Genomic DNA, 22904 nt, shown 5'->3' on the forward strand with positions numbered 1-22904 from the left:
ACCAGTTTTTAGGATAGGACATTCATTGCATTACTTGGGAGTTTATAGCTCACATTGCCTATACTGAAATAGAATCTGAAGTGAGTCTCCAAAGTTACAGTTGTTTCAAATGCAGATAAATCATTTTTAATGTTTTCTGACTGTTTTGCAGTTTTGTAGGAAAAATATTTAGTTCCTTCATGCATGGAACAAAACTCTTTGCAGGGCTCAAAACTAAGTTAGTATTCTAGAATACAAAATATACAAACATGCCTTCATAAAAAGTTAAGGAGAGGTGGGAATGCACTAATTTAAGAGCAATATGGAATTTTTGGTAACCAAATTATTCACTAATTCTGCCTTAACTCTTTTGGAAAGGTTTTATAATCTCTGGTTATTTATCTTTTTTTTTCAATTTGCCGTTTTTGAGCTAGTAAAATAGTAATTTGCAGTTTCTTGGTTGCTTTACACTTTCATTACTTGTTGCTATGCTGACTGAAGAGTAGATGTTGCAAAACTACTTTAGTGTATGCTAATACAGATTTTTACTATATCAGGTTTATGTAAACATTCATTTTTACTACAACATTTTTTCTGAAGTTAAATTACTGTTGCTGTTTCCCAAATGTTAAATTTGTGGATTCTAAGGATTTTCTGTTTCATCTTTAAAGGTACCTACTAGCACAATCACAATGAAGGATCATCCTTTGACTGGGAGCCAAGTCAAAGTTGAGCAATTATATGAAGACTCTGGAAATAGAAGGAGCAGTACTCTGCAGTCCACTGGAATAAATGGCTCTGAAAGGTCATTTCCAACTCCAGTAAAAGATAAAAGCGCTGATAGTATCTGCACCATCAAAAATAGTGGCAGCTCAATAAAAGCACAGAAAGTTGGTTGTCAGTCTGCAGAGCAAGCACTGAAGCAATATAAACAGCAGTTAACAGCCTATGAGCAACAAGAAATATTTAATTTTCCTGAAATCTATTTTGTGGGCCCAAATGCAAAGAAAAAACAGGGAGTTAGTGGTGGTCCAAACAATGCTGGATATGATGATGAACAAGGCAGCTACATTCATGTACCTCATGACCATCTTGCATACCGATATGAAGTACTTAAAATAATTGGAAAAGGCAGCTTTGGCCAAGTAGCTAAAGTGTTTGATCACAAAAACCACCAACATTTGGCTCTAAAGATGGTGCGCAATGAGAAACGGTTTCACCGGCAAGCAGCAGAAGAAATACGCATCTTGGAACATCTCAAAAAGCAAGATAAAACTGGCAGCATGAATGTTATTCACATGTTAGAAAACTTTACCTTTCGGAATCATATATGTATGACTTTTGAGCTGTTGAGCATGAATCTGTATGAGCTGATCAAAAGAAACAAGTTTCAAGGCTTCAGTGTGCAGCTTGTACGTAAATTTGCCCACTCAATATTGCAATGTCTGGATGGGCTATTCAGAAACAAAATTATACATTGTGACTTAAAACCTGAAAATATTCTTCTGAAACAGCAAGGGCGCAGTGGAATCAAAGTAATTGATTTTGGATCTAGTTGTTTTGAGCACCAAAGAGTTTATACTTACATACAATCTCGGTTTTACAGAGCCCCAGAAGTTATCCTGGGAAGTCGCTATGGGATGCCCATAGATATGTGGAGTTTTGGCTGTATTCTGGTGGAACTTCTGACTGGTTATCCTTTGTTTCCAGGAGAGGATGAGGGTGATCAGCTAGCTTGCATGATGGAGCTCCTTGGAATGCCTCCACAGAAATTGCTAGACCAATCCAAGCGAGCCAAAAACTTCATCAATTCGAAAGGTCATCCTCGCTATTGCAGTATAACAACTCAAGCAGATGGGAAAGTTATTCTTAATGGTAGCAGATCACGAAGGGGTAAAATGCGCAGTGCTCCAGGCAACAAGGACTGGATCACAGCATTAAAAGGCTGTGAGGACTCTTTGTTTATAGAGTTCTTAAAAGAATGTCTTAATTGGGATCCTTCTGCAAGGATGACTCCTAGCCAAGCTTTAAGACATCCTTGGATTTGTAAACGAGTACCTAAACCTCCCAGCGTGGATAAAAGTTCAGGCAAACGGATTGCTCACTATACAAGTGCTTTCCCAGGGATAAATTCCAGATTACCCCCAGTTGTTGGGGTAGCAAACAAACTGAGAGCTAATCTAATGTCTGATTCAAATGCCAATATACCTCTCTGTACTGTGCTACCAAAACTGGTCAGCTAATAGAGAATTACATATTCCCAGGGTACATATTCTGTGTTTATTATTATCTCCTTGAATGACAAAGAGATTAGTGTAGGGCCTGGGGAAAAGATTATTGAAGGCTGAAACTTGTGTAAAAAAAATACCTAAATGAAAACAAGCATTTTAAGGGCTATAATTATTTAATCAAATTGTTTCAGCTAGAATTGGGATGCTTATTGTGTACATTTGTTTTATTCAGTGAGATTACATGATGTATAACAGATTTTAGAGCAACATTATAAACCACAAGATCACTTGTTTATGCAGGGAGCCATGTAACCAGAAAATTGAGTGCAATGTGGTTTCAACATAATTGCACTTAATAGTAAATTCCTTACAGAAAGCTGGTCAAAAAGCACAAGTTCTTAAGCTTTTTGTTGTTTAGGACTTATTTTGTAGCATTTTCTACATATAACAACAAGGTTTCTGAGTTTGCAAAATTAATTTGTGAACTCTCCTTCAAATTTCTTGCAGACAAACACCTTGCAAAAATGTGTGGTGAGCCAGAGCTATGAAGATAATAGTTTTTGGACTCTCATTTTAATGTTTTAATTTTTCATTCCAACATTTTAATTGAATTAATTGATCACAAATGGAGATAAAAATATTTCTGAGGAAAATTCTTGTGTATTAAAATAAGTTGCTTTTAATTTTAGTAAATGATAAACTGAGCAAAATGCTGTTTTCAAATCTCAATTAGATGCAAAAAAGATAGGTGCTTCAGATATTTTGTACAGGAAAATGTAACGGGCAGCATCTGGATACTGGAAAATAAAACTATTTTTACTAGCGCACATAAGCTTGCCTCTTGGTTTTCCCATTCAGGATCTTGATTATGAAGACTTGATCTTTAGCAAAGCACAAAGCAATACTACTCAGACCTGAAGTACAGTATAACTATATGGTGCAAATTTATTGAATTACTATTAATGGTAGACATTTGCATTGGATGTTTATGAATCAGTTAAACTCAATTTTCTACATAGGATGCATTCTATGTTGTAGTTAATCATTTGTAGAACAGCTAATCACTGAAAATCAATTTGCTTCCTCTTGTTTTTGTGTTTACTCTCGAGTTAATGTCTCAAATGCTAGATTATATATTCTATCAGCAGTTCATTCAGATTGCAATGCAATTTCTGTACATCTGATAATAATACTACATACGGTATTTTTTGGAGTATAAGACGCACCTGAGTATGAGACACACCAAGATTTTGAAGAGGCAATATTTTAAAAAAAGTTTTTGCATTCTGCAGATCTCCCAAAAACAGCCCATTTTTTGTCAAAAAAAGGGGGGGCATGTATAGAATGCTGCTGGGGGGCAAAAAAAAAACCTGTTTTTTGCTCAGCCTGTTTTTTGCTCATTTTTGCCCTCCCCAGTCCCCAGGAGCATTCTGGAAGCCTTCTAAAGGCTACGCACAGCTATTTTTGTGAAGGGGGTGGGGTTTGGGGAGGCAAAAATTGCTGTATTTATTGTATAAGACGCACCCAGATTTTCAGCCTCTTTTTTTGAAGCAAAAGGTGTGTCTTATACTCCCAAAAATACGGTAGTAGAAAAATGTGAAGAGTCCTCAAGAATGGAGATTTTATAGATGCTCACTAACTTCAGACCCAGAAAGCTCTATTGCATTTACATATAAATTATTCCATTTCCAAAAAAATACCTTAATTTGTCTATTTCAGATAGTTGGGTTGTTATATCTGCACAGCCATTTAAGATTATTTGAAATTAAGATTTCTGTCTTAACAGTATTAATGATCACGGTTGAGGCTTTTTAGATTGTGAACATCCTTGAGGCTTCCTTCAAATAAAAATATTCTATGCAGTAGCAGACATTGAGTGCATAAAGCATTGTGCATATCGTTCTAGAGATATGTCCAGTAGCCTCAAGTGGGATTTATTCCCTTTTTTGTTTGCTTGGAAAAAAGTATTTCTCTTACTGAGAAATGTCAAGTGTATTACAATGTACTGTTTTTATTTTTAAAGTGCATGGTTTAACATAACGTGAAATAATTATGACATTAATATTGCGTATAAGGAACAATTTACTTTCACCTTGGCAAGAAAATCTTGTGAAAAAGTTATCCTACTGCATAAACATTTAATGTTTATTGCATTGTATGCCATTCCATTAGTTGAGGAATTTGAGGCAGTTTACAAAGAAAAGAAAATTGTGAAGTAAGAAACAAACTGTAAAATTGAAAACTTGACTTTAGTTGCATGTTTATAGCTCATTGCATTTTGTTTTTTAATTGTTCATCCTTTGTATAAAATATAATAAATTTCCACAAAAATATCTACAAGCTATACTGAAATACCTGGGGTATATTATAGCTTGTTATTTTTTTATAGCTTTAAATAATGCTGAATCCTGCAGATAAAAGTCACCATCAATAAAATCTGGATGATTTTGGGAAATAAAATACAAATGTATAGTCCTTGACTTACAACAATTCATTTAGTGACCAAAGTTACAACAGAACTGAAAAAAATTGACTTATTAACATTTTTTCACATTGAGCGTTGCAGTATCCCCGTGGTCATGTGATTTACATTTGGATGTTCGACAACTAGTTCAAATTTATGATGGTTTCAGTGTCCTGGGGTTATGTTGCAACCTTCTGACGAGCAAAGTCAATGGGGAAGCCAGATTTACTTAACAACCATTTTAACTTAACAATTGCAATGATTCACTTAACAAAAGCGACAAGAAAAATGGGGCAAAATTCCACAAACATCTCACTTAGCAACATAAATTTTGGGCTCAATTGTGATTGTAAGTCGGACTACTTATATTTGATTGAAAGCTTACCAGATAGGTTTCATAGTAAACAATTTTCTCTTTAATTACTATCTTTAAGCTTTTTTTAAAAGGGCGTTCCCATTCTTCCATTTTCTTATTCTCTTCGGTGATAATTTTTGCTAATTCAAGGAGAATAACACAAAAAACTGATTAGAAAGACATTTCCATTGCCTTTAATAGGCAATTTATTATGGAAACATCTTCAAAAATCACTTGCATTATTTCAGCATCTTATAACATCTGTAAAATAAGATATTTTCTATTAATATCTTATCTGAAACAATTTGGATTTTTACCATTCCTATTAAGAAAGGAAGTTAATTTAAATGAAGTAACTGATACTGTTATGGAATTTCATGAATTGAGGAATAAAATCCTGTAGTAACAGTCCATTTCTATAAAATGGCTGTTATGGAAAATGCAACAACAGCATGTTGGCTTATTTAGCATTTGGCACTGGTCTAATGTTCTTTTGTAAGTAGACTGGGTTTATTGATATTGTTTTATACCCCAAAAATGTTCTATTTTGAAATAATTTTCATCTAAATTCTTTATACTAATGCGGGAACTAAATTAATCTCTTCAGTTCTATGAAAATAGCCCAGAAATGTCAACTGAAATGAATTTTCTTGAAACATATACGATAGAATAAATTGAGGTGAAATTTTCTGTTTCATAGATTGGAACAAAGGTCTAATAATCTTAATATCTTGCATTGTCTGTTCAAATCTCTTATTCCCAAAGCAATGTCCTAGTTCTTGTACAATAACCAAAAAAATGATTGTATCCATATAAAGAAATAGGCAACCTAAAACTCTTCAAAGCTTCTGGAATACAGCTTCCATATTCTTGACTTTTGCTGACTGGTTTATGGAACTTGTAGATCAAACATTCAGAACACATTATTGCATTATCATAAAATACAAATCTGATTTGGAAGTATTTTAAACTGATCTTATTGGTCACTTCGAACCTCTGAACTTCCTGAATGTTGCATGGAAATAGATATAGATGACTAAAATAAGGCACAAGGACATTCAACTGTCCTAATCATCTTAAGCTAGTTCCAACAAAGAGCCCAACAATTTTTGCTTAGACAATCTCACATTCCAAATTAATTAGTGCTGAACTGCATGATAATTTGGAATATGTGTGTGTGTGAAGGAACATTTTCAAAAGTTAGTGTCTAAATATATATAAATGCAATGGAAAAAGTGCTCCAACGTAAGATAACTTTCTTTAAAAATAAACACTTCTTTTTTAGATTCAAGCTGTATGTAGTTCTAAAAAAATTCACCTACTGTTTAGCATTCAGATATAAAGAAATACCTATAAAATCTATGAGAAATTTTGTTTATTTAAAAAAGCTCTTTCTCTTAAATATTAGAAGAACATAATAGAAAAATGTTTTAATTGAAAGCAATTGTGTGTTTTAATGTCACAGTGTAAGAACTGAAGCTAGCATGAGATTCAGCATATTGAGACTCATTTGTAAATCCAGGCTTAAGCATGAGTGCCAAGAGTGAACTAAAGATAAAAATGAGCTTTATGAATAATGTAGGTATTAGCAAAATGTTCTTGCTTTGCAACAACATACAGATCAAATTTCATTGGGATTACTGATTGTGAGAAAACCAAAAATAAGTTCTAATGGGAAGGATTTGTAAACTTGTTTCAGAACTGATAAACTACATACATATTTCCACTTAATTGTTGTCTATTAGCCTGAGCCTATGACTTGGCTTTTTGCTGATGGATCTGAATTCTAATATACAAAATAGAAGCCCACATGTTTCTTCTAAAATTGGCAATTGGCAAATGAACTTAATTACAATATAACCAACCCTGAAATGCTAAGAGAAAGTTAAAATAATAAATTGCAAAGATTTGGCGTGAAGCTTTGATACTCTGAACTCAGTAAGTTTTTATCGATGTTTTAACAGTAAAGTAGAATGAATACTATATTAACTACGCAGGAACAATTTAATGGATAAGAGGTACGTTCAGATAATCATGATGCTGTATTTAAAGCTAGCCTTTTAACAAAACTGAAAAAGCCATTTACTGAAGAATTTTCACTGAGTTTGCACATTTTGTAATTTAGCATGAATATACTTAGTCATTTTGGCTTGGAAAAAGATTTGTCACAGCAATAGTATAGCATGTTGGCTAATGTCAGTTAATTTTAATATAAGTTAGTTTTTGGTCGCCACGATGTAAAAAAAGCTGGAGACTAGAAAGAGTGCAGAGAATAGCAACAAAGATGATTAGGGGACTGGAGGCTAAAACATGAAGAACAGCTGCAGGAACTGGATATGTCTAGTTTAATGAAAAGAAGGACTAGGGTTGACATGATCGCAGTATTCCAATATCTCAGGGGCCACCACAAAGAACAGGGAGTCAAGTTATCTTCCAAAGCACCTGAGGGGAGGACAAGAAGCAGTGGGTGGAAACTAATCAAGGAGTGAAGCAACCTGGAACTAAGGAGAAATTTCCTGACAGAACAGTTAATCAGTGGAACAACTTCCCTCCAGAAGTTGTGAATGCTTCAACACTGGAAGTTTTAAGGAAGATATTGGCTAACCATTTGAAGTGGCATAAGGTTTCCTGTCTAAGCTGCTTATTATTCAGTATATTTTATTATTTACTTATTCAATTTCTATAGCTTCCCAACTCAACTAAATAACTGTTAACATTTCTATATTATTCTTAACCCAATACTTCTATTAAATTTTTTAAAGAAATGTTCAGTGCAGCACAAGATGAATGTGCATGCAAAACAATTAAGAAAATTGAAATGCATGTGCAGTAAATTATCCAGATCAAAGATGTGAATCAGCCACCATTTTATGCCTATTCATATTCCTTGATGTGGCAAGAAATATTGAAACAAATATGTTAATGTTAATAGACATTAATGAGTCATGGTTTCTGATCCCAGATATTGGAATGTTGTATCTCTGATGCCACTAATGACCCTCAAGATACTTTTTATTTTATTGTATTGATTGCTTAATGTATTTTTTTTAAAGGAACCATTCTATAATTTCACTATATGGCAGATAAATGTGAGTTTGTCAAAGCTCTTGAATTGGACATCTTACATAGCATTCTTTACTGTCGTTCTTTAAGTTGTAGAAACCTGGAATTTTTTTTTTTTAAAAAAAACAAAAATCACTGGCTTGGAAAAGGAAACCTAGAATGAATCAATGAAAACAGTTTTTCCTCTATCAAAGCCCATGTCTTGGTACAGTAGCTTACTCAATGAAGACAGTTGCATAGTTTGAAGCTAAAATTACATGCAGTAACAGAAGCCTTCACAGCTGTGAAATACAAGATGATATTTAGAGATTTGTAGAGAAACATTTAATCATTCTTTAAATCAATCACTGCCAATACGCAATTAATGTAAACCCCTGGAACATTAATGCATTCTGGATAAAAATGGGAAGCATGACATTTGTGTATCTGCCAATAGACACATTGCAATATCTCTCCTCCAGTGCTAAAGCTACCTTGTGGCACTCCAGCTGTGTGGCTTTTCTTGTATTAATAGATCTTCTTTTGTTTCAGAAGTAGCAGTCCAATCTGGAAGAAGCATCAGTGAGGTTTCTTTACACATTGGATTTTCCTTGTAAGTGTTGAGTGAGAAAAATGAAGATTCTTGTGCTGGAAGCAAATAGATTTTCCTGTTAGAATTGACTGCCTAGGGTAACATTTCCCCATCTTTGTAGAAAATCGTGAAATTATTACTGGAGGAAGCTTTTATAGAGAAATAACTTCATATGGGATGCTGGACAAATTCTGTGACAATGTAATTATGTGGAACTTGCTAAGGAACACAAAGTAGTCAATGGAAAAAATAGAGGGAAAAGGAAACGGAACAATATGTGATGCTTTCTGTTATGAGTATGTAAGTGGAGGTCCAAACTCCTTGTCACTAACCTTGCTAAGCCTATTAGGTATAGACCAGGATTAAACCTGTATTGAAAATTGCAACCTTGCCTATTTTGGACAAGTTCTCTCCCTTTTTCTCAGTCAAAATTTAGCATATGCTAAGCTTTAGACTACAGAGCACCGATTAAACTTCTAACAGCCCTGACAATCTGCAGTTAACCTTTTGGTTCTAGAATGTCACGTTCCATGAGCAAGTTTTATTAAATGAAGTTCACAGTTCGATTGTATAGGGGATCAGTTGAGCTTTCTTGTATATTACAAGATATTATTGGGAAGTCATAGGTTTCCAGTATATGGCTCTGGTTATTGCCTAATATGCCTGCCGATGATGTATTTGTCACTCTTTCACATAGAAGAATGTTTGTACCTACTACATGGAGGAATCCATTTCCTATCAATACAAACAGATTGGGAGGAGGCATCTAGGTTGAAGTTTGGATGAATAACTTAAGTATCTGTTGTACTTTCTACTATTTTTAAATCCTCTATTTAAAAAAAATCCAGTTTGCACAAGAAGACCTCCTGCACTGGCCTTTAACCATTATAGGATGGATGAGGCTATAACTTGCGATGGACTGGCGCGGGGGGGAGGGGGAATAGAAGGTATATTGTTTCATAGTTGATATCATGAATGATGTAGAAAGTTCACTGCTAAGAGAAACCTATGATTTTAAGTTTTTTGTATCTTTTAAAAACCATCCTGAATCACCGTAGGCTGTTGATGATCAGTAATGTACCGGTAAAATGACATGATACTTGAACTCGAAGGGTCTGTTTAAAAAGTCAAAAACCAAAAGGTGGTCTATATATCAGCCTGCCTCAAAATGACACTCAAGTAATGGAATAATAAAAGAGTGCTGGTAGAAACATTTCAGGGTGTCTGTCATAGGCATATCATGCAATCTCCCTTCATTGTTCTTGTTCTTCGTGATAATCTCCAAAGCAGATCTAACACATTGTTATGCACTCCCATTTATTATTATCTGCAATGAATAGGCGCATCATTTTATGCCTTAAAATTTGATAGAGATATGGTGCTGAATGCCTTTCTTTGGCATGATTTTCTCATATTCAGTGTTCTCTCTCCTAGCACATTTAGGAAAATTTCCTTATTGTTGAATGGGTGAGGCCTAATAATTAAAGAAATTAATGTACAACAATTAAAGAGTCATTTGTTTAAAAAAGTCAATGGGTTTGGTGAAGATTGGATTGCTTAATATCACAACATGATTTGCAAGACATTTCTGTAGTTCCTTGGAACTAAAAACCCAGAATATTGGTTTTGAAAACCCAAATATTGAGTCTAGAACAGTGTTTCTCAACCTTGGTGACTTGAAGTCCTGTGGACTTCAACTCCCAGAATCCCCCAGCCAGCTCTGGGAGCTGAAGTTCACAGGACTTCAAGTCGCCAAGGTTGAGAAACACTGGTCTAGAATGTATCTAGAATAAACCAGCATTCACCCCTAGAAACTGACGGGATAAATCTCTGCTATTTTCTTGATAAGATTTCAGAAGTGGTTTACCATTATCCCTTTCTAATGCTGAGAGAGAGTGACTGATCCAAAGACGCCAAGCTGGCTTCTTGCCTAAGGCAAGACTAAGCTCACAGCTTCCTGGTTTCTACATAACCTGCTGCCTTAACAACTAGACTAGGCTCTATGGGTTTATTTACTTAATTTGAATATTATTTTTTTAGGTACAAAATGTGATGACCTAATTGTTTTGACAAATGTGATATTCTTTAGGATTCTGCTGTACATCAAATTGGTTGGTGTGCAGATGTGGTGAAAGACTAGTAAACATTAAAGCCAGAGGTGATATTCAGCCAGTTCTAACAGGTCTCAGAGAACCGGTAGCGGGAATTTTGAGTAGTTCGGAGAACAGGCAAGTAGGCTGGCCCCACCACCACTGCCTCCCAGCTGATCTTCTTTTGTTGCCCTGAACAGGAGAACGGAGCTGGAAAGCAGGTTAATGGGGTGGGGAAGGAATGTGGATTTTGCAGTATCCTTCTCCTGCCACGCCCACAAAGCAGCACCCACAGAAAAGGTAGTAAAAAAATTTGAATCCCACCACTGATTAAAGCAATGACAGCAGAACTACCAAGAATGCTGTGTCCAATTTGAGTTGCTTCATGTTTTAATATTTAATTGAAAATCAGCTTTATTAAATAAATGCTTAAATAATGTTCATGTTTAATATTAAGTAAATGTTTGAAAAGGCAAACAACAAAGAATCCATGGTGTAAACTGGATTTAAAGCAATTAATCCTAGTCTTCATTTAAAGAGATTCCAATAGAAATATTGAGGTGAATAAATAAAGCTGTCTCTTCATTTATTCAGAAAATATATATATGCATTCTGCCAACAGGTGTTTTTTTCCTATTACTTAGCTGTTTAAAACAGCTGATACTTCCTCTTTTACACTCCTAACTTCATTTCCTGCTTGGAAATAACCTTGTGTCAGTTTGCCCTTTCGTGCTCATTATAATTAGTTATGTGGATTATCACTCAGCCTAAATACAGACTAGGGCAGGCTCTTGCTAGCAGGCATATGATCAGGTCAGACAATCTTGGGAGGTTGTATTTTCTGTAGTGAAGAACGGAGAGGAGAGGGAAAGGAGATTGTTTTCAAATGTGTCACAGCATTTCATGGATATTCCTAATCATTTTTGTGTCCATTCTCTGGCTTCAGTTATTTTTGGCAAGTTCCTAATGATGCCCCATGTTTTCTTTTTCCTTTTATGAATGTATGCATGGCTTTGACTGCTGAATGTTAAAAGCTGTTGTATAAGCCTCAAATCTTTGCTCAGTTGTTTAAAGATCACAGGAGGAATTCACAGGAAACATCACCACGTAAGACTGGCTTTAAAAGTACAGCAGAGACTGCAAAACAAATAACTTCATCCTTTAACCCAGTGTTTGTCAACCTTAGCAACATTTTAAGTTGTCTGGAGTTCGACCAACATGCTGGTTGGGGAATTCTAGGACTTGAAGTCCACACAGATTAAAATTGCCAAGTTGGAGAAGCATTGCTTTAATCTAATACAGTGGTACCTCAGTACACAACATTAATTGGTTCCAGGAGGTGCAATGAGTATCAAAAACGAGTACCAAACAATTTTTCCCATAAGGTATAATGTGGGTCACAAGGCAGCTGACACTGACAACTTCTAGCTTGTACATTGAGTACCAAACAAATGATGAATATCGGGATAAAATATTTGTGTCAAAATGTGTTGAATGCCAAATTTGATGAGTTTCAGAATACTACTGTATATTTATCCATTACAGACTTTGAGCTAAATATTAAAGTAGTTTCCCTAACCTTTTAACTTAGTCCTTCAGCATATGTTTTCTGTTGGTAAATAAACTTTATATTATAACTTGTATAAAGTTTATTGTATACTGTTACTTGTATTTAGTTTATTATAAATAAAAGTCTGTTTGTAAATAAACTTTATACTGTTACTTACTTTTATTAAGTCCAAACAATGAATAAAATTTATAAAACTAATATCTGAATTCAAGATCAGACAATTTACCAAGGGTAGCTACAGACATTAGCATTTGCCTATAAAAAGTTGGTTAATGAATTTCTCATCGCCATAGATTTCCAAATATGAAAGAAGAGGAAATACATCAGAACAGATTATTAATTTGGAACAGCCTTTCAGCCCTTGCACTAATTTTTAGGTAATATCTGTTTAGCATATTTTGCAAGTAAAGTGAGCATGTGATCCTTTCTAACAGCACTGCAGCTTCATAGTTATTCATCTTCCATGTCCATGACATCAGGGTCAATAGAAGCAATGTACTAAGTGCATTATACCATCTATTAAGATCTTGCTAAGTGCCAATTCCAGATTTGGAAACATGGATGCTTGCTTCCAGAGTTACCATATATGGTAACTAGAATTATCTCCTTCCCAGTGCTGCTGTTATAGCCATTCACAAGTGTTTTTAGGCACTCTTGCATCCATCTGAAAACAGCTTCAGTCATTCCAATCTATGCAATCTTTTCTAAAGAATGCATGTCAGGCAGTGTCTCTCATTTGTTATCATGCCTGTTCTCTAAACAAACATTAGTATGCCTGGTTGTTTTTCTTCCTTCAAGAAGTTGTTCATGCTCTTTGTTTTCCCATAGACTCCATTTTTGCACAAATAGATCATTTGATATTTGGAAAAATGCTGCTAAATTGCTTTCTTGCTATCATTGGATTTATTTTCGCATTAAAAGCTTCTTCATTTTGAGTTATTTCTGTATCGCAAGTTTTGCTATTGAATAGAAGTGGACGTGCCTATGTTCAGATCTTCAACTTTTTATTTAAAAGTTTCCTTTCCTGCTGGGAAAGTCCCATGTCTGTTATGCAACCAATTTCTTTTTTAGTTGGATACCTTAGCTTCAGCTCTTCCCAAACTGGTATTCTCGACGTATGTTGAGGAAACAAGTCACCAAATTTCTAGCCAACATAGTTGAAGAACAGAAGAGTTGACATTTCAGGGAGTTACAGTTTGAAGGGTATCTCCGAAGGGCCCCATCTAGTCTGTCTCAAAGAAATCCTGTATATTTCCCTGAATTTCTGCAGGCTGAAGTTGCTTTGTTATCAGCTTTAAGTTGACATTCACATTATTTGAAATAAGAATTGACTAAAATGTAAATTCCACTCAAACAGTATGGGCACTTCTATATTAGCACTATTTTCATATCCCAATCCTCCCAAAGCAGTTTGAAATGGATTTCCAATTGTTTTCATGTTGCCAACATTGAAATGCAGGGAACATGCTGCCAATGAGTCATGAGGTAATTACTACTGTTTCCCCCGCTACTGGGAAATACAAAACACTAGTTCAAACTGATGCCCTGGGCTTTGTGCTTTCCTAGGTCAAAAGGATCCCTATTCCATGAAAAAAATTAAATGGCGGTGGGGAATTAATTGCTACTCTACACCCACCCTCATCCAACCCCCCCCATGTGTGGTAGATAAGATCAGAAGTTATGGAAAGGAAGATAGTTTGCTTCAAAAAAATAAAAAAATAAAATTTAACTTAGCTTTCTGTCATCATTGCTTTGCATAAAAAAACAACTGAAGATATAATAATAGTAATATACAGGTAGTCCTCGAGTTACAACCATGATTGAGGCCAAAAATTTTCTTGTAAGCAAGATAATTTTTCTGTTTTGCCTCATTTTATGACTTTCTTGCCACAGTTGTTAAGTGGATCTCTGCAGTTGTTATGTTAGTAACATGATTGTTAACTGAATCCCCATTGATTTTGCTTGTCAGAAGGTTGCAGAAGTTGATCACATGACCGCAGGACACTGCAATCGTCATAAATGCATGCCAATTGTCAAGCATCTGAATTTTGATCACATGACCACAGGGATGCTCCAACAGTTGTTAAGTGTGAAAAATGGTCATGAGTCACTTTTTTCAATGCCGTTGTAACTTTGAAGAATTACTAAACAATTGTTTGTAAGTCAGGAACTATCTTGTAGCATCATGAGTTCTGCCACCAATTTTTCCCCAGTATCTTGAAGCATGTTTACATTCAGCAAGTAGTAGTTTGAGCGGAGCTTAGGATAAGTCCATAAACAAAGCAGAGTTTCAAGAATTCTATTTTAAAATTCAGCCAAGATTGACTCCTGCTGTTTTGGCTATTTATGACTTCCTTTCCTTTCTGTTTCATAAATATTGAATGCGGCGAATGAAATTTTCAAACAGCAACAGAATATAAAAAATTTAGAGCTTCAAATAAAAAATAGCTTTTAAATAAGTATTATTATAATTTAACTTAAACATCGGGCAAAAGAGGTGTATTGATTGGTTTACAAATTCTCAGTGCTGAGAAAATCGAAGCACACTCTTCAGACGATGCGCATTCCATAATCTTGCAGCAGTACAAGAAGATAGACTGATGTCAGCATCTTTAAAAGGGCCTCTCCTGCAGTTCACAACAGCTGGACAGTCTTCTAACTGGAGTGTCCACATGTTTTCACATTGCAAAAAAAAAACTTGCCCTGGTTTCAAATAAACCAACACAGTGAGGAAAAAAAGTTGGCTCTTTCACTCTTTGAAACCAGTGTCATCAGTTATGCCTGGACCAGATTTTTAACAAACTCAAACTCTATAGTTAGAGGTGCTGTTTTATAAATAAATGTACACCTGAGCTTTGTGTATTTTATATCTCTGCTATCAGTAATAACTAGCTCTGCTAAGCAGTTAACACAACAACATGTGATCAAGTCAAGGCATTTTTACACTTGCATCCATTCTCATGTGGGTGCTGCCTCTAAATTTAAAGTGGACCTGAGCTCATTTCATATTGTGATGATGTTCACTGACAAGAATCATTTCACTGAAGGCAGCCTTTTACAACCAGGCTTTTAATAATTAACAAATTAACAGAGTTGGAAGGGACTTATAGGTCATCTAGTCCAACCACCTGCTCAAGCAAGAGACCCTACACCATTTCTGACAAATGTCTTCTTGAAAGTCTTAAGTGATGAAACTCCTACAACTTCCGAAGGCAAGCTGATCCATTGGTTGATTGTTCTCACTGTCAGAAAGTTCCTCTTTATTTCTAGGTTGAATCTCTCCTTGGTCAGTTTCCATCCATTATTCCTTGCCTGGCCTTCATGTGCTTTGGAAAATAGCTTGACCGCCTCCTCTCTGTGGCAGCTCCTCAAATATTGGAACACTGGTATCATGTCTCCCCTGGTCCTTCTCTTTGCTAGATTAGCCATGCCCAGTTTCTGTAACTGTTCTTTATATGTTTTAATCACCAGTCCCCTAATCATCCTGAGTGATCTCTTCTGCACTTTTTCTAGAGTCTCAACATTTTTTTATAGTGCAGTGACCAAAACTGCATGCAGTACTCTAGGTGTGGTCTTACTAAGTCTTTATAGAGTGGTATTAGTATCTCACTTGATCCTGATTGTATCCCTCTGTTAATGCAATTTAGGATTGCATTGGCTTTTTGGCTGCAGCTGCACACTGCTGGCTCATATTTAGCCGGTTGTCCACTAAGACTCCAAGATCTCTCTTACAGTCACTGCTGTTAAGCCTGGTTTCACCCAGTTTGTATGTGTACTTTTGGTTTTTCTTACCTAAGTGTAGGACTTTATTTTTCTCTAGATTGAATTTCATTTTGTTAGATAGGGTCCAGTGTTCAAGTCTGTCAAGATTCATCTGGATCTTGAACGTATGTTCTAGGGTGTTAGCTATTCCTGCCAGTTTAGTATCATCCTCAAATTTGGTAAGTTCCCCTTCTATTCCCTCATCAAAGTCATTTGCGAAGATACTGAAGAGTACTGGGTCTAAGATGGAACCTTGGGTACCCCACTGCTTATTTGTCTCCATGTGGACTTAGACCCATTAAGGAGTACTGTTTGTCAGCCAATTGCAAATCCATCTGGTGGTGAAGCTATCTATCCCACTTTTTTCTAGCTTACTAAGAAAGAGGTTGTGGTCTACTTTGTGCTTGAAGTCTGGGTTGCCGAGGAACCATTGAGAAAACTAAAAACAGAGTTGTTGCATTTAGTCTTCCTTTTATGCATTTGTATGTATGTGTGCGTTATTAAATCATAGACAGAGCAGCAAGATATATTGAATTGTCTTAAGGCAATAGCACAATGTAATCCAAGTTGCTTGGCTCCTTAGCAACTCCTCTCTATTTATTAAGCCAACTTGAAAAATTCTTCCCTGGATTGGTGTACCAATGTACCAACTTTTCCTCTCAAGGTTTGCTTTATTCTTATTAGGCCCTCTGTTTTCATGTGCTTTCCCAGATACTTACACACAAAGATACCCAAACACTTTCCCTCCTCCCCAGTCCAACTTCATTTGCTTTCGCATGAATTCAGTCATACCTCTGATGCTACAATGATGAAAGCAATAGGAACAAATTATTTTGGGTCTATCATCCATGGAAACTTTGCAGCAAAGAAGAATTGACTGTTTAGGTTCAAAGGAACAAAATAGTTACAAGGAAAGGAGGGAAGGGAAGGAACATCTTGCAGTATTGTGGGCAGGACTTGAGAAGCAAGGGGAACATGTTTCACCCAGCCTAAAAAATAAATAATTTGAAATACCTTCAATTTATTTAAGGGTTGAATGGAACATCAGCTTTTAGGGTTGACAATACTGTACTACTACATTTATTTATGTACCATTGTGGCAAAATCTCTCTCTACTGACTAGAGAACATAGCCATGTTCAGCCCAGGATAAAATGGCTGCATGGGGGAGTGATCTAGGAGGCAAGCGGGTATGCCAGGCACTGCAGCCAGTCAGAGGTGGGGCTGCTAGAATGGAATGAAGTGCTGGAGACTATCTTGTTGTGAGCAACTTGAGATGGCTCAGTCAGAAAATCATTTTTGAAAGAAGCTAGAAAACACAGGCATAAAGTGAATTTGTCATGAGCTGGAAATGAGACAAAGATGACGTTATCTGTTCCAGCACTCAGGAAGTGCTGAGTGGATCAAACTGGCAATGGGCCAAGGAAAAAGTGCAGATCTGCTCTCCAAAACATCTACCAATAGTATTTTGAAAGTGAGAGAGAATTAAAAGCAGATTTCTCCTACTGAGCAGCAGCCAAACCCAACATCTGCAAGACAGATGCTATCAACACATCTAAAAAGTCTCTTCCCTCCCAATTTTCCTAAAGTTGGAAGAGAATCAACCCAAAGATTCTATGTTTAACCCTTTTACTGCTTTTCTTTCCTTCTTTACAAATTGACCAACTTTCAATGAAAACATCCCCTCTATTGGTGAAGTCTACTCTCCCCCTGATTCTTGGCCTTCCAGTTTGGCCTTCCAGAAGGGAATTAAAACCTGGCTCTGCTGGCTGGCCTGGGACCCTGATGGGGGTCCTCTGGCTGGGGGTGGCTGATGAGGTAGACAAACCCCCTCATATCACCTATACTTTTGGATTTAGTCTCTGTTTAATCACTGTTAATTTTAATTGTTTTATCTTTATCTTTTTATCACTTTGTAAGCCTCCTGGGTAGGGATGCAGTAGTTAAGATGCTGAGCCTGTTGATCAGAAGGTCAGCGGTTTAAATCCCTAACGCCGCATAACAGATTGAGCTCCCGTTACTTGTCCCAGCTTCTGCCAACCTAGCAGTTTGAAAGCATGTAAAAAATGCAAGTAGAAAAATAGAGACCATCTTGGTGGGAAGGTAACAGTGTTCTGTGCACCTTCAGAGTTTAGTCATGCCAGCCACATGACCACGGAGATGTCTTTAGACAACACTGGCTCTTTGGTTTTGGAACTGAGGTAAGCACCGCCCCTAGAGCCAGAAACGATTAGCACACATGTGCTGGGGAACCTTTACCTTTAAGCCTCCTGAAGTCACTTCAACAGTGAGATGGATGGCCTATAATCAATAAAATAAAATAATAAATCACCCCAACAACTTTCCCACCCCAGAGTCTTCCACATAGCATTGCCTTTTACAATCATTCTTTGGAAACAGAGCAAGAAGAGAAGTAGGCCAGGAAAGGGACAATTATGAAAAGAGAACCATTACCTCACACTTCAACATTTCTACATGCAAATACAGTCATTTGCTCACATACAAGTAGTTCTTGACTTACAACCACAATTGGGCCCAAAATTCATGTTGCTAAGCAAGAACATTGTTAAGTGAATTTTGTCCTATTTTATAACCTTTCTTGCCACAGTTGCTGAGTGAATCACTGCAGTAGTTAGCAACCTGGTTGTTAAGTGAATCTGACTTCCCCATTGATTTTACCTGTAGGAAGGTCACAAATGGTGTCCATGTGACCCTGGAATACTGTGATTGTCATAAATATGACTCAGTTACCAATATTGTTGGTAATTGACCCATCAGAGCCAAAGAAGCTTCTTGGATGAGAAGCAAAATATCTTCAAGGAAAAAACAAACTCCAGTTGCCTTTTTAAAAAGCACCTTTGGGACAACCATGACCTGGGAGATTAAGAATCTCATAAACCAGAACATATTTTCTTGCTGTTAAGTATGCCTGGAATTCTGCACAAGCTCAGACACAATCTTCATATTAGAAATGAGAAAGGATTCCATTGTCTGAGAATTGCCTCTTTCTATTAAAACCATGTCCTTATGTTTGGAAGTGGCCATGCTAGAACTTTTTGAAAATATGTTTAGCAGTAGCTGGCTAAATATCCAAACTCGGTGGAACGTGGCGTGAATAAAATGTTGAGAATCAAAATATGACTCTGTACCATAGTTGCTTCTGTGCATAGTAAAGGGAACTAATTCTACAATGATTCCTTTCAATTTTACTGAACCATAGTTGTAAAAGTTAAATAATTTTTTGAGATGGCTTAACTTTTATTTCTGCTCTCCTGCCATACTATGCATGTGGAATGCCAACCCACACCCACACGTACACAATGAATCCAAATATAATTTGTCGATCCGGTGCAAATAGTACAGAAGATGCTTTTGTTATGCCAGCTTATTATTCATTTAAATTGTCTATTTTTTATCTAGTAACCACAGGCACAAATGAACAGTGGGAAATGTCCTTACCACTTGCCAAACTTTCTGTTTCAGCAAAATAAAAGCCAAAAAAGGAGATCGTTTTACTCTTTCTTTAAATGGGATTCTGGCTTACTGCAAAGTGCTAGTCTCCCACATTATGCCAAGAATGTCCAAGAAAGAGATTCTTAGAAAATAGAGAGTGGTGAATTGCCAAAAATCTGGTTTGGAAATGTGCCCAGCTAACTAAAAACAAGGCAATGCTAGGATAGGGATCTGTGGAGCCTGGGAACTCCTCACTCTCTGGTAGTTGGGGAAGCTTCACTCTTCACTCTTGTGCACTCACATTAATTTAAAGCAAATAACATTTTCCAGATCTTGTGGAGTAGGTTATTTTCTGTTACTTTCCATGTGTATCATTTCAACATAATTTATAAAAATAGCCATCGAAAAAAGGGCAGATTATAACTATAGATGATGACGCACATCTGATTTCCTTCTAATTTCAGCTTGGAGGAGAATGAGCAAACACTACAAATTAGGAGAAGTAGACTCTCTGCACCAGCTTGGCTGTATGAAATGACATTCTTTTTCTGTGACAGCTGTGGAGAGCTAAGCTGCGATGGGGATCCAATTGAATGGGGCTGAGCATATTCAAGTACAAGCTGCGCTTCATGGCTCCAGTTGCTAGTTGCTGTTTTTCATTTTTTCTCTTTGTGAAATCCATGGACCAGTTAATGCACCAAGTAACATGGCACCAAATGCACAAGCGTGCATGTGAAGTAATCATTTCCACTTTCTCAGACAGTATGTTTAATCACAATTGATTCCATTTCTTCTGTTTATTTATAGCACCTATAGAAAAGCCAGCTTCAAGCATGAGATGTTGACACAATATCATATGATAGAAAGTTTAAAGAATAACCACTGTGGGAATAGTAAAGAAAAACTTGGGTACATAATTTTCAAGGGAATAAAGCTACATTGTTTTATTTTCTGAATTAGTTAAATCAGGTTAATGAATTTTATATGTAATGCAGTGGTGGGTTTGTATTGGTTTTACTACCATTTGCTCGTGTGCACACGCTCTCTGTTGCACGCATGTGACACTTCTGCGCATGTGCAGAAGCATCCAGGTGGGTGGACAGAACCTCCCACTGCCGCCATTACCAGTTCGCCCGAACTGGACCGAATCGGGAACAACCCACCTCTGATGTAATGGTAAACTATTTCTTTAATTGTTAAATTTGATTTGATAAATATTACTTCTTACTTACACTATAGCGTTTCTCTATTTGAAATCTGCATAAATTTGTATACGTTTTCAGACATAATTGCAAAGAAAATGGAGCAAGGCTTTAACCTACTATTGATCCAGATGTATTCCTGCCTGAAATGGATCAAGTTCAGAAGTTACGGCATGTACTCTCCTTCAGAGCTAAAGAAGCTTCTTGGATGAAAAGCGAAACGTCTTCAAAGAAAAATGAGAAAGTCTAGTTGCCTCTTGAAAAAAGCACCTTTGGGGCCTCCTTCAGATTGTTTTTCATGAAGCTTCTTCTAATCTCCATCCATTTTATGTCTTTTGCACCTGTGACACACAAAAAGTAGACTGAGCCTATAGTACTATCGGACTGACAGGTTATTCTTTTGATCATACACTATGGAAATCCTGGATGGGTCCATAAACTAAATGTGACCACAAATATATGGAAACACCAAGTGGCCCTACCTAGTTTCAAATACAAATACAACTTCATGATTTTTATGCTCAACTGAGACATGTAATCATATACAGAATTACAAATTAAAGGATGCATATGTCTTATTCCACTATAGTAGGGATGATTTTAGTGTTGTTCAAAAGCCTCCTTCTTTGATCATATTTATCTGTTGGGAGAGGGAAGGGGAATAGAATGATGAACACAGCACACAGTAATACAACATAATCCCCTTCTCACATATATGAAGGAGATGTGCTATGACGCTGCTCATATTATTCTGACAAAAACAAGATGTTGAGGAAGAACAGAAGGATTACGTTTTGCAGATGTTTTCCTTTGTCAGAAAAAAATAATTCAGATATTGGTAAAAACAAAAACACCTATCAAAGTTCCAGTGCTACAAGCCAGGCGCAAATTTTTCCTTCTGGTGTTCTGTAATATTTCTTTAGCTATTGCTCATATCATAAAAGCCAACTTTTCTTGATATATCTATTTATTTAAGACACTACAAGAACAAAATACAGGTGTTCCTCAACTTATGACCAAAATCCATATTATGGTGCCATTGAGTTCACTCCAAAATATGGAAATAATAGTATATGTCCAAATTATATAAGTTTATGTTTCACCTCCTGGGTTGCATATTTAATATCAAAGCAAATACAACTATGACCTATTAAGTATTCTCTTTAGGTGTCTAAAATACAAGAAACATTTTCTTTAATTAACCTTTAATTAGAATGCTTATATCATAGGAAACTAACTGCATATTATCTTAAGCAATCATTTTTTAGTTTTTTCCAAAAGAGGATTTTAAAGATCATTATGTTAATTATTTTTAGCTTCATCAAGTATAAAAACAGCTTATCAGATTTAGGTGTCTCAATTAATTCATTCAACCAGCTGCAGAAGTAACAGTGGAATCTAGACCAAATAACACATGTTTGAGTTGAATATACTATATTTTACTGACTTTTTTAGCAAAGAAAAAGAAAAACAAGGTTAACAATGGGGAAATGTCAGCAGATACAAACTCTGGCAGAGCATAACACTTTGTTTGTCTCTATGGCTTTCTTACAAACAAACAAACAAACAAAACCCACAAAGCTATCTAGTGAGAAACAAAGAGAAATGCTTATCAGTTTGGGGTGGGGGAGAGAAGTGTCTCACCTAGCTAACTGTTGCTATTATGTTGGTTACTATATAAACAGATTTATTTCTGGCTCACACCACATACCCGGTTGTAAGTCAATGCTGTATCAGCTGGCCCCATTGGCCTAGACCTGCTGTGGGTTTCCTCAAGTTTTGATTAAAGTTTTTTTAGCATTATGTGACAGCAGCTGTTCTGGCCCCCAAATGGCAATTCCCTCTAAGGTCTCTCCCCAGTCTAAGGGCTTGTACGGTAATCACTAAGGAAAAAATAGATGGTCTTTCTCCATCCCTCCACCTCTTTGAGCTGAAATAGCTGCCACCTGCCCAGGAATGTTGCTAAGAGGAGCTGATGACAGGCCAGAGTGACACAAGACCATTGTGTGTGTGTTTGCGTGTGTGTAGATTGCCAGAAACTTGATCAAATTGTTTCTGTGTGAAGTGTAAGGTCTGGAATCAGAATGCTATAGTGGTCCCATTTTAGCAATGAATCACATACAAAAAGACACACAGAGAAAGCATTCTATTTTATATACACTTTT

The 22904-nt window shown here is 36.3% G+C and overlaps 1 protein-coding gene across 5 annotated transcripts in view; it reads left to right on the forward strand.

Moving 5' to 3' along the window:
- Window positions 1-12477, forward strand: part of DYRK3 (dual specificity tyrosine phosphorylation regulated kinase 3) — a 28059-nt gene extending 15582 nt beyond the window's left edge. For 4 of the 5 annotated variants that reach the window (XM_087720083.1, XM_014060945.2, XM_014060946.2 and 1 more), the window contains 2 exons: window positions 651-8684; window positions 11788-12477. In XM_087720083.1, the coding sequence (XP_087576209.1) occupies window positions 651-2222 (1572 nt within the window). In that variant the 3' untranslated portion in view covers window positions 2223-8684; window positions 11788-12477. The remainder of the gene's footprint in view (window positions 1-650; window positions 8685-11787) is intronic. The other variant, XM_087720082.1, reaches the window with a different exon arrangement.
- Window positions 12478-22904: the final 10427 nt, after the last annotated feature.

Source organism: Thamnophis sirtalis, unplaced genomic scaffold (genome assembly GCF_051295495.1).
Source record: "Thamnophis sirtalis isolate CommonGarterSnake01/CBP01778 unplaced genomic scaffold, rThaSir2_p1.2 scaffold_7, whole genome shotgun sequence".
NCBI lineage: Eukaryota > Metazoa > Chordata > Lepidosauria > Squamata > Natricidae > Thamnophis > Thamnophis sirtalis.